General features: G+C 43.4%; 1 protein-coding gene across 1 annotated transcript in view; it reads right to left on the bottom strand.

Annotated features, from left to right (window-relative positions):
- The window catches only part of TMEM178B (transmembrane protein 178B), a 337,545-nt gene extending 319,095 nt beyond the window's left edge, over positions 1-18,450 (bottom strand). The window contains exon 1 of the mRNA XM_046669014.1: positions 17,619-18,450. Coding sequence (XP_046524970.1) covers positions 17,619-18,000 — 382 coding nt within the window. The 5' untranslated portion in view covers positions 18,001-18,450. The remainder of the gene's footprint in view (positions 1-17,618) is intronic.
- Positions 18,451-19,218: the final 768 nt, after the last annotated feature.

Raw genomic sequence — 19,218 nt, 5'->3', positions numbered from 1 at the left:
TAAAACTTAGACAGTTTTTCTTAGAAGTTTGAGTCCTTATAATCCCCAAGGAAGAACTAAAAGAGAGTAACAATATCCACACCTTCTCAAAAAACATGCAAACAAGTGATTGCCTATAAATGTGGCTCATAATTTTTGCACAATATTCAGACTCTTTTTTCCCCAAGAAAGAAGATTTTGTGACTTTAATTCCTACACTAATCATAGAAAATATTTGTTTCTAAGACATTACCAGAAATTCTTGGGCTTTGTTTTCCAGAGAAAACTTACAGCATAATAGACAAAGAGAACTAATTCTGTGCCACCACAGGTCTCTGTCATTTAATCAGTGGCTCCAAAATGCAGACACAGTGCAGCATGTTTAGGATGACAAGGCAAGAATGTGGCTATTCAGCCTGAAAATAAAGCAGCTTTATCTTAAAAATGATCTGAATGTCATCACAGCCAAAGCACCCTAAGATTCTAATTAGAGTGATGCCATTAAATGAAAAACTGCAGAAAGCATTGTTTAAAGGATCCCTAAAGCAGCTAAGAAGAGAGGTTTGAGGATGGGCTGTGCTAGCTTTAAAAAATGTAACCTTTTTAAACTTTCCAGAACACCATACCTCAAGACGCAACATGTCACATTCCAACCCACACCTGAGGGCGAAATGTCTCAGGATGTCCAACCAATCACCAGCCACCTACAACAGCCAGGCTACTCTGACCAGTTCCTTTTTATAAAGCAGACAGCAAAGCCAACATGCATAACCAGAATGTAGTTCACTCTCCAATCCTGATTTCTTCAGAGAAACTCCCATTAAAAGTTCAATGACAATAAGATGCTAACGTGCCATAGAATCTCTCTTCTAAGAAACTTAAAGCTCTTGGCTCAAATTATCCCACAAGCTTGCAGTGTGAGCAAGATGCCTGCATCAAGAAAGAGAGGCTTGGATTTTTACTTCCTCGCTCACCTAAAACATATGTTTCTTCCTGAGCCACATCCTTTTCCTTCCACCCTTTTGTTTATCTTCCTTTCTGTCTCAGCCCTCTCCAGGAATTGCTCCAGCAATTCTTCCCTCTCTGTTTTTATTCTGCACCATCAGTTTTGTCCCTGTCTACTGGATCACTCCCATCAGCCTACAATTATGCTATTATCTCTCTAATTAAAAAACAAAAAAGTGCTACGTTTCTCTTAATCTAACTTTCTCAGTCCAGCTACAATTTCTCTCCTTAACGTTTACACCAAAAATCCTTTAAAAAGTTGTTTACAATCATTGTCTCCACTTCCTCCCCTCCTTCCATTCACTCTTGAACCCACTCCTGAAATCACTGATCTCCACGTTGTAAAATCCAAAGTTCAGGTCTCAGCCTCACCTTACTTGACCTGCTGGCCGCCTTGCACACCACTGATCACTTTCTCCTCCTTAAAACACTGTCTTTACTTGGCTTCCACAACACCACACTTTGCTGATTTTTATCTTACTACACTAGCTGTTCCTTCTCAGTCTCTTTTGCTGATTCCCCCTCATCTCCCTGAGCTGTATAAATTCAGTGTGCCCCAGGACCCGATCCCTGGACCTCTTCTTTTCCCTATTTACACTCACTCTCCAGGTGACCTCATTCAGTCTCATGACTTTAAATACCTTAAGCTGATGACTCCTAAATGTATATCCCAGTTGAGACTTCTCCCCTGAACCCAGGCCAACATATCCAACTAACTACAGTCATGTACCACCTACTGATGTTTCGGTCAACAACAGACCACATACATGATGGTGGTCCCATAACATTAGTCCCATACAGCCTAGGTGTGTAGTAGGCTATACTATCTAGGTTTGTGCAAGTACTGTAGAGGAGGAAGAAACTTTCCTCTACCTTTCTAGGTTCTTCTGGCTGGTCTAAGAATTAAATTGACATGAGACAAATTAACAGGAGAAAAACAAAAATTTAATAAGATATTTACATGGGGGAAAACCGAGAAACTTGCCAAAATGGCTGAAGCCTTCACCTTAAATACCATCCTCAAATAAAGACAAAAGATGATGGAGGTGGGGAGACTCAGAAACTTCAAAGGGAAGGAAGGTAATTCACAGGTAGGTAAAAAGAAGCAAATGTTTGGAAAACAAGTGTTTGGCCACACAGAAACAGGAGAACACAAAGGGGGAGCCAACAAACAGGCTTTTCTAGGTTCCTCCCTATCTATCACCTAGTTCATGTTATGCTAAGGTGAGAGTTCATTTCCTGAGACAGGTTTTTCTATCTGAATCCTTTTAAGCAGTTAAGGGGGAGGTAATAAGAAGAACTTTGAGTCATTTATTTCTCAAAAATAATCAGCCTAAAATAATCCTCATGTTAAAGAGACACATTTTGGGGTGGCAAATTTTGTTCACCTTCAGTACACTCTACAATGTTCACACAATGACGAGATCACCTGATGACACATTTCTCAGAACGTATCCCCGTCATTAAGCAATGCATAACCATATTGACATCTCCACTTGAGCTTTTTTTTTTTGAGGAAGATTAGCCCTGAGCTAACATCTGCTGCCAATCCTCCTCTTTTTACTGAGGAAGACTGGCCCTGAGCTAACATCCATGCCCATCTTCCTCCACTTTATGTGGGACTCCTGCCACAGCATGGCTTGACAGGTGGTGCCATGTCCTCACCCGGGATCCGAACCGGCGAGCCCCGGGCCACTGAACTGGAAAGTGCCAACTTAACCGCTGCACCACCGGGCCGGCCCCTCGACTTGAGCATTTAAAAGGCATCTCAAGGGGCCAGCTGGGTGGCATGGTGGTTAAGATCTCATGCTCCACTTTGGCTGCCCAGGGTTTCCGGGTTTGGATCCTGGGCACAGAACTACACACCACTCATCAAGCCATGCTGCAGCAGTGGCCCACACACAAAATGGAGGAAGATTAGCACAGAAGTTAGCTCAGGGCCAATCTTCCTCACCCAATAAATAAATAAATAAATAAATAAATAAATAAAAGGCATCTCACAAGTAATCATGTCCAAAATAGTGGATACCCAAATCAAGATCCTCCTGCAGTGCTATCCATCATATTGAATGACAACTCCAATCTGCCAGCCTCTCAGGCTAAAAATCTTGGTGCCATCTTTGACTTCTCTGTTTTCTCACCCACTCTGCATCTGATCTATCAGCCAATGCTGATAGTTTTCCATTCAAAATATATCCAGAGCACAATCTCTTCTCCCATCGCTCTAGTTCCAGCCACCATCTACGTTGGCTGGTCTTCCTGCTTCTATTTGGCCCCACTGTACTCTATGATTAACTCTGCAGCCCAAGTAATTCTTTTAAACCATAAATCTAATCATGTCTCTCCTCTTCTCAGAGCCCTACAATGGCTTTCCATCTCACTCCTACCTATGACCTTCAAACACTCTGTGAGGTGGCTCTTTATTTCTCTGATATCACATCCTACTACAAGCCCCCTCATCTGCACTCCCTACCTTGGTCCCCAGCCATTCTGCTGTCATTGTTATTTCCCCAACATGCTAGCCATTCTCCCACATCAGGGCCACTGCCCTTGTGACTCTTTCTGTCTGAAATCCTCTTCCACAAGATATCCCCATGGCTAATTCCCTCATGTCCATCATAAGGTCTTTACTCGAAAGTCATCCTCTCAGTGATGTCCCCCCAACTACTCCATCTACAATTTCAACCCTGCCTCCTCACATTTCTTATTCCTTTCTATGCTTTTTTTTTTTCTCCTTAGCACTAATCACTGTCTAATATATTACATAGTTTACTTATTTACCCTTTTATTGTCTCCCTGGAATCTAAGTTCCATGTGGGCCAGGAGTTTTGCCTATTTGGTGAACTACTGTACCATAAGCCCTTCATACAAATTCTGACATGTAAGTATTCATCAAACACTTGTTGAATAAGTGAATATATAATCTGTTTAATTTATTCATGAATTATGAAGGAAGAGCACAGAGTAGAAATTATTACCACACTGGAAACAGTCATCATCTTCTCTGATACCATTTCCCTAGGAACTCACCTGTACATAGGTACATTCAGCTCAGGTATCACCTTGACCCTATGTGTCCACAGCCTTCAAGTCAAGAACCGTAGCCAAGGAGCCTTGTCCTGTCTTCTGTAAGTTTCCGCCACCCTCCAATCTCACCCAGATCACTTTCTGTTTAGGGCAGGGCCTCTACCTTTCCCAACTCCTCTCTGATGCTGTATCCTAGCCCATGCCAGTCTCTTAAAAATCAGTGTTCAAACTACAAGATTTTTTTAAATTAAAAAGACAACAAAGAACAACTACAATCAAGTAGTGTTTGAGGCCAAGGGAATTAATTCTGTATTTCTCCATCTGGGAATTCTTCCATAAAACAAACTGAATTTGTTCTGAATTCAGCTATTAACAGTGGTCACAAAACCTCCTAGAGTATATGTTCAGCACGTTAAAGTCTTTATTATAGGACTCATCACCTTGAGAGAGTCCATTTCTTCTAAATAATAAGCATCTCAATACAGGGATATCATCATTGTTCCTAAATGCACCTCACTACCTGGAGATGATCTATCTTCTGAAGAAGCCATTATGGTCTTTGATGCATCTCCCTTTTTAGCAGCTTATTGATCTACAAGCACCCAGCCAGCCCACCACACCACTACGGATATGTGTAATAAAAGCTGATACAGGCATGCTGCTGGCATGGAAGCATAAAAGTCCTTCTTTGAAATGTTAACAACTCTGCTGACCCAAAGAGATGAAATGCCACCTTGCAGTTTGAAATAAACCTCTAGGTTCCTATAGGTCTTAAAATAAATATATATGACAAAAGACAGTTTGCTAGGGTAAGGGTTACCCACCATTTTATGAGACGTTCATTACTGTAGAGCTCATCAATACCTTTTATAATTTTTTTTATAATTAATCCAGCTCTTCAAAACACAAGTTTAGTTGGGATTCCTACCCAATGGTTACTACCATCTGAATTTTGATCTGTAGCACTTTATATGACTTGGGCTGTAGGTGCTAGAAATCAGTTTTCTAGCTTAAACCCAGCATAGACTTAAATAAAACAAATCCAGGAGTTATAGTGGTCATAGAAAATGTTTCCTTCCTATGAATCATTTATTCAACCTGGTTTAGAGAGCCAAGCAATTGTATGGCTCAAGAAGTCCTGCAAACCTTCACCATGAGATGACCCAGTCTGAACAACAGCTGCTGTCATTTTGGAAGAGAATCCACATCTCTGTGGGACTCTGAGGAGCGAATCTCTCTCTCACGCATTGTGAACTGGGACTTGGTGGCCCTCACAAGCAAAGATGTGTTGGTCGGCCATGATGTCTTTCTGTCCCCAAGTCCCCCTGTAGGGGATGTATGTTTCCTGTGAGCCATTTTGCTCACTAACCACAATGGGGGCAAATGCACCAGAGAATTGATGACAGATCTTTCCCATGTTTTCCCAGCATCATTGACCCACTTCTGTTGAAAGTTATGAAGAGTGAATGAAGGTATAAACCAGAGAGGAGGCAGTTACAGAAGGCATAGTCTCTATTTTCTGGTCATTATCTGACCAAAATCACTATCTGAGGAGATATGTAGAAGTTGCCCTAGATAAACAGTTGAGAGGGAGGCTTCATCAAGATAGCCTAAAGACATTACTGATGATAAATATGCAGAAACTTGCAAACAGATCCTGAGGAAATTGTCATATATGCCAGACCCAGAGGTGAATTTGGGAATTCTCATATCCATGATAGGAATAAGAAATTGAGGTAGTCTTCTCTTTATCCAATATGCTATGGCTGGGAGGACCAGCCTAGGAAAGGCATGAAAAGGAGAGAAAGTGGGCAAGATCATAATGAAGAGGTCTAATCCAAGAAAAATGGAATAGTCCCCACTTGAAATTCTCCTCTTGTGAATCAGAAATACGGGTGCTTTAAGAAAATACAAATCTTAACAAAGGAAATAAATTGAAGTTTATCATATGCTTTACAGAACAACTCACAGCAGGTTTCCTTTTAATACTGAGTCTCCCTAGTCCAGTGAAATTATGGCTCTTTTTAAACTAAGATTTCCAGATCGACTGCATTAACTGAGATAAACCTTCATTCATTCAACAAATATGTATTAAATACTTATGATGGCCCATGCATTATGCAAAACACTGCAGATAAAAAGATGAATAAGAAATAGTTCAAAAATAGTCTCAAAAAGGAGGGAAACATATGGGGAAATAAAATCTCGCCGGTGCTGGAAAAGAAGGATGTGTGGTGTGTGATGGAAGGCTAAGGAGGAGGATTCTACCTGAGCGAGCAGGTGAAAGACCACCAAGCAAGACTAGGAGGCTGATTCCTAAAGGAGAAGCAGGTGTTGGCCAGGTAGACTCAGGGGTAGGGGCAAGCAGGGACAGGGACTTCCAGGCAAAGGAAGAAGCTACATGAGCAAAGCCTCCCAAGGCATAAAATAGTGTAACCTGTTTGGGGACCCAAGACTCCATCAGGGCTGGAGGAGAGTGTGCCAATGGAGAAAAGTATGGAAAAGGATGAGATGGACAGATGTTGCCAGATGTGGTGGGCTTGATGTGCCAAAGGGAAGATTAGCGACCTTATCCTGACTGATAGGCTGTCCGGAACCACTGAAGGACTTTGAGCAAAGTGATAACACGATTAGTTTTAAATTTAAGAAAAATCACTCTGAATAGAAAGCATTCATGAGAGATGAGAGATGAGATAGAGGTGAGAGAAACCAAATGGAGAATGCTGCAGGAGTGCAGGTGATGAGGACCTAACAGCAGCATGGGGAATAGGATGGAGAGATGAGCATAAAAGCATCAGGAGTAAAAGTGACTTGTTTCCTGCTTGCGTGAGTAGGGCAGGAGAGAAGGGAGCCCTCAGGATGACTCTCAAGTTTCTGGTTTGGGCAAGTAGAGAGGCGGTGATGTCATTCCTCGAGATGGAGGTAAACAAAGGAGGAATGACTCTAGGAGAAAATAGATTCTTTCGGATGCATGGAACATCCAGGTGGAGCTATCCAATAGGTGAGATGTTTGGACAGAAAGTCTGAGCAAAATTCCCAGTGAACCAAGTCGTGAGCATCAAGGAGTGGAAATGGCCACAGACGTGAAGGAGATTGCTCAAAGAGTGTGAAGGTGAGAAAAAGAAGTGGGATCCTGGAGAACGCCCACACAGGCTGAGAAAGAAGAGCCAGCAGAGAGGGAACAAGAACAGAGATGGACGCAGATCCAGGAGAGAAGAGCGCCTCCAAAGCCAAGGCGGGTGAAGTTTTCAAAGAGAAGGAGTAGTCCCAGGATGGGAGTGGGGGAGGAAATCTAGTGGCAGGGGCCTCTAAGTACACTGATGGCGAGGGTGAGGGAGAGAAGAAAGCCAGGCAAGAAGGCCACACCCGAAAAGAGCAAGAGCCATGCACAGTTACCTTGTTTCCTTTGTGTTAACACATTCAAGGAGCAGGGAGAGAGGGAGAGGCTGGAGAGACAGAGGCCAGCCCTTCCCAGAGTGGAAGGTCATTCACCTAAGAAAGTGCCAGAAGCACATGCATCCACCTGCCTGCAGATTGCAATGAATAAAGCAGCTCGTCCCCTGGGGACCTTTCGACGCAGGACTGCCCAGGGTTGCATCTGGGCATCTCTTCAGCCCTGTGGTTACTGAAACGTGAGCATGGAAGTTATTCTGCTTCAACACCCCCCTGAAATCCTTTAGGACTTTCATGATCCCTAGTAACTTCAGGCCCAGCTTTGATTTTTTAAAGCATTATCAGGTGAAAATGAATCCTTTGCAATAATTCTGATGGGACTTTCCTGTTCCAGCTATAGTTTGTATAAATACTGTGGAACATATCATTATCATAACAGAGGGCGTCTTGGCTGAAGTCACTCTCATAATTTTAAGAATAAAGATTCTATACCTTATTCATCTACAATAAAACTACTTAAAGTTTTACTGAGTAACATTCTCCATTCAGTTTCAAAAGTGCTATGAAAACTGCTGAAGAAGTAAAGTACCATTCTGATTTCTTCTTATTAATTCTTAGCTTTTCCTTTCCTGGTTCACACTGAGTTCTTCCCTTGGGGTTGAAATGCCCTCCCAGACGTTTGTGCTCAGTCTCTGGTTTGTCCCACACTCTCTCTGCCTCTGTGCTTTATCTATTTCAAGTTCAATGTCTGATCAAGTTCATTGAAGGGATGGCATTAGTTTAACTTCCTGGCCCTTGGCACTCTTGGGTTTTCTCCACAAGCTTGTAAGTTAGTCTCTCTCTCAGAAATAAATCATTTTAAAGCTCTGATTTCCTCTTCTTACACCACAGAGAGGAATAAGACATAATTTTATTCTTTCTAAACCCTTCCCCATGAACCACCTTCAGTGAAAAGCGTTGGCTAAGATTTCCCTAATTTTCTTCTTCCCAAAATTTCCTTTTCCCTTCCTCTTGCTACTACTTAAAAAGTCAGTCACAGATTACCTCAAAGACAAAGTTTTCCAAGAATTTTCCTTAAAGAAGCTGCCTCCTCTACACTGAACAGTATAGTGTGAATTTTAACTTTCTTGTCAGAAGGGTAACAGCCTTCCAAATAGCTTGAGTGGGCATGCATGTGTGTCCCAATCTGCTTCAGATCTTGTTTGTTTTTTAAGAAATAAAATATCACAGAGGCTTTTAAAGCACCTTCCCAATTCCATTTCTTTCCCTGTCTTGAGACAGGTGAACACCATCCTTCATTTTGTGTTTATCAGTCCCAGGCATATTTTTGTAAATACAATGCAGATGTTTCCATAAGCAATATCTAATGTTATTTTATCTGTTTTTGAGCTTCCTATAAATGGCATCATACTCTACATTTCATTCTGCCCACTCTGCTTTTCTCACTCAGATTTCATGTTTATCCACTTGGAAACATGTAGATCTAGTGTATTTATTTTAAATATATTGCAATAGTTTCCATCGTGTGAATATACTATACCTCATTTTCCATTTTCCTATCAATGGACACCTAAGTTTTTCCTTCTTCTTTATTTATTTAGTTTGCTGTTACAAACAGTGGTGCCATGGACATTCTTGGATGTGCTTCCTGGACTCAGGAGTAGCTACCCAGGAGTAGAAGTGCCAGGCTGCAAGGTACACATCCTCAGCCTCATGAGATAGTATCCAGCTGTGCTCCAGAGCTGTGTCAGTTGACACACAGCAGCATGTGAGCACAGAACTTCTTTAAGGTAAAAACACCCCTGTCCCATCCAGGCCTGTGAACTGCTCCAGGGCGTTGGGGAATAGAAGTTATATTTGCCTAAGCAGAATTGCTGTTATAAAGATGAAGAGAAATTCAGGCCAAAACTGAATGAGAGATGCTCTAGAGTAAATTAAGTATCCACCAGAGTGAGGTCCAGTATAGGGAACACTAGGGCATTTTAAAAAGCAGGAAATGATACAAATTTATGAAGATGACCTAATATAAAGTAAATTGCCTCTTCTTGGCAAAATACTTGGACGCCAAAAAAAAAATCAATTGAAATAATCCAGATACTGCAGCCTCCCATAAAAGCAGCACATTTATCAAACCTCTTTGAACACCAACAGCAGCTTCCACTCAGAACAAAATCACCTGTAAAAGATTCCTAGTAACTCCTGGAATGGGCCTTTCAGCTCTATCTCTGTGTACACAAATTTAGCAAAAAATTAACTTTTTTCATCCTGGAATCATCTGTTCATTGCCTGACATATTTATACTTGCTGCGATGTTTAAATATTGCTTAAATAGAATATCTCTGATATGATTTATAAAAATCTGGGAATAGTGGCTGCCTGTTGGGAGAAGACTGGGAGTCTGGGAGACAACAGTGGGTAGAAGGCAGACCAGACAAGTGTCACCTCGTCAAAGTTAATTAGTAATTTTTAAATGAGGTAAGACTTCACTTTATCAATCCACAGACAGCCTCGCTAAGAACATCCCCTTTTCTGCAAAGCTGCCCCTGGCTGCTCCAAAACTCAAGAATCTCTCAGGCCCCCAGCTCAGAATTCTCCTGTAGAACCAACCTTGGGGCTTGTATTTGTTATTCCTCGTTTACTTCCTCCTTTCTTCGCTCCTTGAGGACAGGAACTATGGATTACACTCAGGATCCCCCATCCCAAGGAATGTCCCTGACATAGTTGGTGCTCAAAAGACATTTGTAGAGGGCTGGCCCCGTGGCCGAGTGGTTAAGTTCGCGCACTCCACTGCAGGCGACCCAGTGTTTCGTTGGTTCGAATCCTGGGCGCGGACATGGCACTGCTCATCGGGCCACGCTGAGGCAGCATCCCACATGCCACAACTAGAAGGACTCACAACGAAGAATATACAACTATGTACCGGGGGGCTTTGGGGAGAAAAAAGAAAAAAATAAAATCTTTAAAAAAAAAAAAAGACATTTGTAGAATGAACACAGTGAAGTGTTCTTCATCATACAATGATTTTTAAATAACCCATGGAATGTATTCATTACTTTTACTTGTTTTATATATTAGTGCTTTTTAAAAGTTTTGTTTAAAAAAAACAAAAAAAATTATATAATGCTCAAAAGTGTTGAAATGTAAGCCCCATGAGGGCAGGAATTTGTCTGTTTTATTAACTTCTGTATCCCAAGCATTCCTGGGCTGGGGCCTGGCTCGTAGTAGCCGCTCAACAAGTTGTTGAATGAATGAGGATCCTCAGCCATGAAGTACTCTACACACTGACCAGCGATCCACTTCCTTTCTCTATTAAGTTTTCAACATTTCTTTCATTAATTAATTTATTTATTTTAATTCTGGTAAAACATACATAACATAAAGTTTATCATCTTAGCCATTCTTAAGTGTACGGTTCGGTGGCATTAAGGACAGCCACATTGTTGTGCAACCATCACCACTGTTCTCCATTAAGTTTTTCAAGTTTTAACCCCAGTCTGAAACATGGCGTTTCAAATTATTAGAAAGAGAAAACGTGGATCTTTATTACTTGATTGTATATTGGTGTGAAATTAGCTGCTCTCTTTCCCACCTCTTCCTTTAACAAACTAGTGCCCACAGATGACCCCTTTAGAAATGTCTCTCCTTTCTCTGCTTCCACTTTGCTCTCTTTCCCTCTCCTTCCTTCCTCTGCTTCTCCTCCCCTCTCTTTTGACCCTCTCTCAACCATTTGCCCATTATTTACTCTCTATCACAGAAATTTAATTTTCTTATCAAATGTTAAGAGTGTGGAAGAGCTTGAAGTTTATATAATCCAAATCCATTCTTTTACAAATGACAAAACAAAGTTCTTTAAAAAAATGTATGCATTCTCTCAAAAACAGCAGACGTCCAATCAAGATGTTAGAATAAATTTTCTGTCTACTCACCCACCAAGTCATGCACTCCCTCCCCTCTCTGTGCATTGCTTGGGGTAAGTCATTATGAAAGTATCTGTGTCTGAACAAACATTTGTGACTCTGCTATCTCATACCTAGATGTCTACGCACGTGCATGCATGTGAAGGGTCATTTAGGTTTCCGCCTGAAGACCTAAGATTACCTACTAATAGCAGAGAGGGAGAAAATACTTTTAACTGACAATCCAAAGTGGAATATACACAATCGATCCTCTAATTGATCCTTACCGACCCTACAGTAAAGGAATAAATAAACTGACCTTCTGGAACAGAGATAACGCTTTGACTTTGTTGACTCAATAAAAAGAACTCACCCCTGAGTTCCCCGACCTGCTGATTCCTGATCCAGTTGAGGGAGACACAACCTCCTGAGGAAGAGTCTGATCCGACCACACATGACAAGTAACTTGGGAAACCCTGAGCTACACGTAAGCTCCCTCAGGACAAGAGCCACATTGTGCCTCTTTGTTCTCCCCAACACCTAGCAGAGGGCTCAGCACACAGCATGGGGCTCAAAACATATCTCTTTACCCCACCCCTCTTCTCCCCCATGCATCTGTCCACAGAGACAGATTCAGGGGCTCCTTCCAGAAGCGTCAGCTCTCACCGGTTAGCTGTATTTCAGCACGACTGGGGGGGAGGCGTGTGACTTCGAGTGCGGTTACCTGTACATACGGGCATCCATAGAATGTGTGTGCATGGGCACGCATGCCGTATAGAAAGACCGTGGATGTTTCCTGTGTCTCCTGTGAGCAGGGAAAGCCTCCCTCTATTATCAAACCAAAACTAACGAAACTGTTTAATTTTGGCTTGCTTGTCCGACTTCCCCTTTGTGCTTTCTAAAGGCTAAGACACTTCATGGCATTCACTACCTCTCATTGTATTACACATTGATTAGTTCATTAGATACTATTTTTATTCCATGTGTATGTATTTATTGTCTGTCTCTCCCTCCCGGAATGTAAGCTTCTCCGGGATGCCCAGCCCCTAGGCCCTTAGTAAATATTTGTGGAATGAATATGTCCTTCATGTCTATAAGCTCAGCATCTACCATAGTGAACAAAATAAATACTCGAAAATCATATCACAAAATGTGCATGAGCGTCTGTCAGCGGGTCTCAGAGAAAGGTGTGTGAGCTGCCTTCTAACCATCTTCCTCGAGGAGCTGAAATCCTAGAGCAGGTCTCACCTGGTGAGAATCTAAAATCGCTTCCTATTTCTTTTTCAATTTGGAGCATCGGTGCACCAGCCTCCTGTCCACCCGCCCCTGCCCCCACAGACTCTGTGGAGACAGCAGAGTGCAGCGCACTGAGTGAGTCCCCGAACCTGGAGCCAGAATTCAAATCCTGGCACCTTCGTTTCCTTATCAGGAGACTTGGCAAGTTAATTCACCTTTATGCACTTCAGTTTCCTCAATGGTAGAATAGGGATAAAAAAATAATATAAAATACCCACCTCAGAGCATCATTATGAAGAATAAATTAGCTAATATATGTAAAACTCTTAGAAGAGTATCTGGCAATTATTATTCATCTTTCCCATTCAGTCAACTTTGCAAGTTATTTTTAATGGAATCAGGAGAGGGAAAGGTGAGAAGAGAAGCGTGTGAGAATTCTGTGAGTCAAAGATGGAAAATTAATAAAATACAGATTTAGCATAATTGATCACGAACTAAAACCTTCTTTCCAAAACATTCAAGCAGCAAGCTTTCTTCAAGTACAAAATAATATGCTTAAATTTAAGCCCAAGTTATCATGTTTAATTACCATCATCTGAAACAAAGTATGTGCTGGTTCTTTTGAGAGGCTATAGGCTCCACGTAGTGCTGTCCAATAGAACTGTCTGTGATGACACGAATGTTCTCTAATCTGCACTGTCCAATATGACAGCCACTAGCCACATATGGCTATTGAGTATTTGTAATGTAGCCAATGTGACTAAGGAAATAAATTTTTAATTTTATTTAATTTTGGTTACTTTAAATTTCAATAGCCATACATGGCCAGTGGCTACCCTATTGGGTAGCATAGCTACTGGGGATTTGAGTATACAGACTCTTTGACTGGGCCCTCGCCTGTTCTCCAGCTCCTGGTCTGCTCCTTTCCCTCACCCCAGAAATCAACTCTCACAAGGCAGAACTGGTGTTTCACACCTCCACGGCTATGCATATGCTGGCCTCTTTGCCAGAAATGCCCTTCATCCCCAGCCACTTGCAAACTGCATGAAAATCTTGTTCAGATTCCATTTCCTCAGGGCAACTTTCCCTAACCCCTCTTGCCTTACCTCATGCCACCTCATTAACACAATCCATCACTGCCTCCTCTGGGTTTCTCTGCCTCTGTTTGTGTTGCTCTCATCATCCTGTAACTGTCTTTTATTCTCAGTGATGCTGACAGACTATGGAAATTTTAAAGACCAGGTCTTACTCATCCCTTCATTCTAGTGATGTGTGCCCATCACATAACACATGCACAATAAATATTTGCTGAGTACGTTATTAATTTGTGATTGTGTGCAATGTTTTATTAAAATAAACTTCAGACTACTGACAACCCATGCATAATTATGGAAACTATAAAGGTCAAATTCTATTAAAAGGCCTATTTTCAAATAATAAAAACGTTTTTAGAGTCTCAGTTGAAAGTCTACTTATTTCAAGCCATATCAATATAACATCTCAGTACAAACCAAAGAATAGCAATGCTCCCTGGGACAATATCCTACCTGTAGCTGCTCCTCCTAATAGTCTGGAAGTCTCTTGGATTTCAGAAACTGATCCTCTCATTGATCTGTCCCGAGTGCTTCCAGTGTCTTACTAGGGAGACATGGATGAAGTTGAAAACCAAGAAGACAAGAGGACCTGATCATGGACACAGTCATATGGGAATTCAAGGGTAACCGACCCTTGCTACACCCTCTACCCAATCCTACCTCCTAGAAGGAAATAATTAAAATCTTATCTATTGTGAAAAGTAATGATTGTGGGTGACGTGTCTGTTCAGTGACATATCCAAAAAAGTATTGTTTCCCTTATTCCTTAGCAAAGCTTTTGCTCAAGAAATCTTCCTTGCTTAATTACGTAGCATCTGCTGCAACACTAACCTGCCCTGAGAGCCACATTGGTTTATCCTTTTTTTAATCACAATTTTCAGCCTAATCATTTATTTGGGTTCACACACAAGTGTTGCTACAATTAGAATAAGCTCTTGACGGATACATTTCTGTGAACCTAATTTATATGAGATATTTCCCAAATACCAAGCATCTGGTGGATGTGTTTTACAAATGATTATCTTTCCTGCAAGAACTTACAGTTCAATATGACAAACGAATAAATACGCAATGACCAGAAATGCATATTTGTGGGTACAGTCATGGCAGCAGGGCATTGAAGGAATGGATTTCAGAAAGAACATGAATCTAAAGGACTTTATCTTCAAATCAGATATAGATTTGACTTTTGTTTTCTTATTAATTAACTGGTTTGTTATATTCTAAAATGCACAAACAGCACTTTCTGATGTAATGAACATTGATTCCACAAATGATGGAGTTCTTGGGAGCTGGATGATCATTTAGATAAATCTCTAATTTTCCCACAGTATTGACAGATTTTAAACAGTCTTTTCTCTGGTTTCCCTTCCCATTGCCCAACATGTATCTCCCAGAATTTTAATCTAAGATGTTTCCAAAAAAGACAAAGGCCTAAGAGAAGTTTTTAGGCGGCTAATGAACACTGTGGGATAAATATCTTTCCCTAGGATGCCCTAAATTTAAATATAGGGATATCAATTTCTTTTTTTAACTTCCTTCTAAAATCTGCCCATCTAGGAAGAACATTGATTAAGTCTAGAAATTACACACTATACATTATTGGAATTGCTTGTGAATTCTACTAAGCTAAGATGCACTTATTTGCAAAATGTGTCTGTTGCAGCTTGGAAAAGGAAGACCTGGCTTTCAACGACTATGTTCTGAGGTTAAAAATGAAGATAGTGACCTTAAGTCGCTCAAAATTTGTAAGGCTGGCATGCCATCTATCTCAATAATACCTAACAAGAACGTCAAATGGACAAAAACGGCTGTGGTAAGTGGGTACTTGCAGCTGACAGTGATTGCTGTATTTTGGGTGATGGGGAACAGCATTTCCATTAGTTGAAGTGAAATACAATATCCTGCCAACTCTAGGTATCAGTGTATTCAATCCCCCTGCTGTGCGTGTCCATTTTCTGTTGCTGCAATTAAAAATCAGTCGATACAAAGTCAAAATGTTGTACATTCTTCCCCTATCCCTTGCCCTGTCACTGCGTTTCCAGCTTCACCGGAAGAACATGTCACTATGGTAACCAATCCTCTGGTGCACAGACCAAGTCAACCTTTCTCTCCGGATTGCCAAGCAGAGCAACGAGGAATCAAAGCTCTCAATGGAACCACCAGAAGCCATGAATTCCATCCCCCTCCTTCTAAGTGGGGTTAACCAATACCAGACAGGAGAGCTGTCTTGTTCCAGGAGATGTTCACGGAAGGAAATCCAAGAATGTCCTTCAGCAAGTCGTACCAGTGTTTATCAGTCATTATTAACATGAATTCTTCCTCACGTTTTGACTAACTTCCTACCATTCCAATTTTAATGGAAGCAGAAAACGACAGATAAAATAACGCTTTATGAATCTGAGAATCTGAAAACTGTTATAAAGTCACCCGTGGCCAAAAACTATTCTGCTTCCTCTTGTTTTCCTACTTCTAAATCCAAACTGAAGTTGCTCTCTTCTGGAATTCTCTAATATCCTATCGATCTTTACAAAGTTGTAAAGCTCCAACGGGTCACTGTGCTCTAATAAAGAGGCTAACCGTGAAGCAAATGTGATGTTTGTAATATTAACACCCTTACAACAAAATCAGCCAAAATCCCTAGTCATTCTACAGAAGCTGCAAAACAAACATTAAGATGGATCCTCTTTCTGGACCTACCTCACCTAAATCTGAATGGCTACCTAGACCATACCCACTGCTGGTCATTCTTAAACAATTGACCTTTTTTTCAAACTAACAATTTTTTCTTATCAATTTCAAAATTTTTATAAGTCAAAAACATCAGTTCTCACAAATAATATTTTAAAACAGCAGCAAACCTGCATTATAATATTGAGACATTAAGAACTGTTTTATATCTTGGCCTCAAAGACTTTGCAGATAAGAACATCATTTTCACCTTGCCGTCACCATTTAATAGTTGAAGAGAATGACACATGGGGGGGCGGGGGGGATAACAAGACTCAAAAATTGCACCATATCGTCCAGGATGCAGCTACCAATGAACAGAATATGTCTTCTTCTTCAGAGCAATATTAATATACATCCAAACAATATTTTAGTGGATTAATGGAGCAGGATGGTCCCCAAAGTATAAATCATGAAGATTTACAAATTGCATCAGATGAGCAGACTTTTAAAAATGTATGTGTTCATACTAAAGTATCAAATAAATTTTTATCATTAGCAAATAGAGTTTGTTTTCGGTTTTGGTATACTTTGGATATTTTTTATATAAATCTTCTGAAAATAGTATTTTTTTTCTCTGAAGTGCCCACTTCAGTGTTACCCAAAGAATGACTTTTTTCTGCTTCCTAGCCCTGCTAATATTCAATGCACACAAGTCACTTTTGTCAGCCAGTTTCTTAAAAGGAGAAATCAAGAACTGTGGTATGATGCTACGGGTCAACAGGCTTTGAGATGCAATAGGGCAGGGGCTGTGATTAACTGATGTTTATATGGCCAATGCCTGCACCCTGCCTGGTACAGTATAGCCCTTAGCAAACGTTTCTGCATGAATAAGGCCTTCTCTGTGAGATGTTTCCCATTTCCCTTGATGAATTGGTTCAACATCTGAAACACATTAAAACTAACAGTCTGTCTACCCCGACACATCACTTTTAAAGGGCTCTCTCTGCTAAAACCACAACGTTATAGATTTCTTCCTTTTCAGAGACCGATGAAGCATTATCCTGGAAAAAAACCTTGGACCATGAGGTTTCACGGGAATCCCATCAGGCAAACGCAAGACCAGAGGCCAGGTAGAGAGAGCCTTCAATATCAGCTACTGGGGGGCAAGTTCCGGCCACTCCAAGTATCAGCTGGGCCTGGATAACCTGACCTCTTGGAACCAGTAGACCTGATAGACCGGCCACCGAAGAGAGAGGGCTGCCGGGCCTAGAGGCGCCCGGCTCTCCGCAGCGCCACGCCTCGCGCCTCCGCTTACCTTTCCGAATGAGGGCGGCGATCTCCGGGTCGAAGCCCTGCCGGTGGCACTTTCTCCACAGACCCATGTTGGTGGAGTTGTACTGCCGGCTGCATTCGTCAGCCGGGCTCATGGCGAAGAGCTGCCGGCGATTCCGGGCCCGGAGGAGTTTGCCCTCCCAGCGGTCCAGGCGCGAGCGGCTCGCCCGGAGCGGCAAGTTGTTGTTGTTGTTGTAAATGAAGCCAGGGTCAACCCGGCGGGTGTTGAAGGCCTTGCACCTGTCCCTGTGCTTCCTGGCGTCCGTCTCGTACCAGTGGTCCGAGCAGATGGCCACGGCCAGCATGCCGAGGGCGCAGAGCGCTAGCGAGAGGCCCGTGTAGAGCAGTAACCTTCCGGCAGCCATGCCTCCGCTTCGCGGCTACACCATGGGCATGATCCGCCGCAGCCTCGCCTTCCCTCCGCGCGCCCGGAACAAAGCAGCGGGCGGCGGAGCCAAAGGGGGGAGGGGGGACAGCAGGGGGACCCGTGCGGCGGCGCCCCCTCGGCCCCCGCCTGCCGGTGCGCGGCCCAGGGACTGCGGGGATGGGGGCGGGTAGCTAAAAAGTTCTGATCCGGAGCGGCTCCGGCGAGCTCCTGGGCATCCTCCGGGGCAGGTGCAGCCTCAGGCGGCGGCGAGCCAAGCGAGGCCGCCTTCCGCCCCCTCCCTGACCCGCAGGAAGCAACTGCTCCCAACCGGCCGTGTGGGCACGCAGCCCGGCTTCGGGCGCCGCTGCCCTCGGGCCGGAAACTAAACACCAAGTGCACTCGGCTGCGGTGAGGTTGCTGGGCTTTCTTTGTGCAGGGTGGCGACGGGACCCACTCTTCAGGCTTTCTTGGGGTGGGAGGTGGCGGCTATCAGGAGGAGCTGCTGGACCACAGGTTGAACCGAAACACCCGCGGTGCGGCCGTCCAGAGAAGGAACCCTCCAGATGCCAGGGCCGGCTGCCCAGAGTCTCGCCTGGGTCTCCCTCTCAGCGACTCTCCCCCTTCCGGTCTGCAAGCGAAGAAATGTTCTTCCTCTCTGGATCGGGGGTCTTTTAAAAATCTCCGTCCTCTAGTCACCAGCAGATCCCTTGCTCCGTCTGGAGAGTGCGCTGAGATCAGAGGCGGGCTTCCCGTGGGCGCACGGTCTCGGCCGACGTTTCCCCGCGAGCTCCCCGGTCGTCTGCTTCCGGCCTCGCCATTCAGGCGGCCCCTCGGTTCGACGGTGCGGTCACCGGGACGGCGTTATCGGACAAGCCTTGGCCCAGGGTTTGCGGCGACTGGGCGGCAGCTGGCGGGCGCTAGGGCGGGCTACGCGGAGAACGGCGCACCCGCCAGGGCGCACGGTGCGGGGCGCGCGGAGCTCAGCGCATGGCGCCTTCAATACCATGGACAGGTCGCACGATCCCGGCGCACAGCCTGCCCTGCCGCCAGTCCCCGGGGCATCAGGCCGCTCTCCCCAGCTGGGTCTTCTTGCTGGAGCGTCCACCTGGCCTCCTCCAGACCCACCTCTCCAGCGACGCTTCCGCCTCACTCCATCTGGCTCCCGGGTATCCCCGGGAAAGTGCTGCCCAGGTGCAAAGAAAATGCTGCAGGCACC

This window comes from Equus quagga, chromosome 8 (assembly GCF_021613505.1).
Source record: "Equus quagga isolate Etosha38 chromosome 8, UCLA_HA_Equagga_1.0, whole genome shotgun sequence".
Taxonomy (NCBI): domain Eukaryota; kingdom Metazoa; phylum Chordata; class Mammalia; order Perissodactyla; family Equidae; genus Equus; species Equus quagga.
This window is presented reverse-complemented; position numbering and strand designations above follow the sequence as displayed.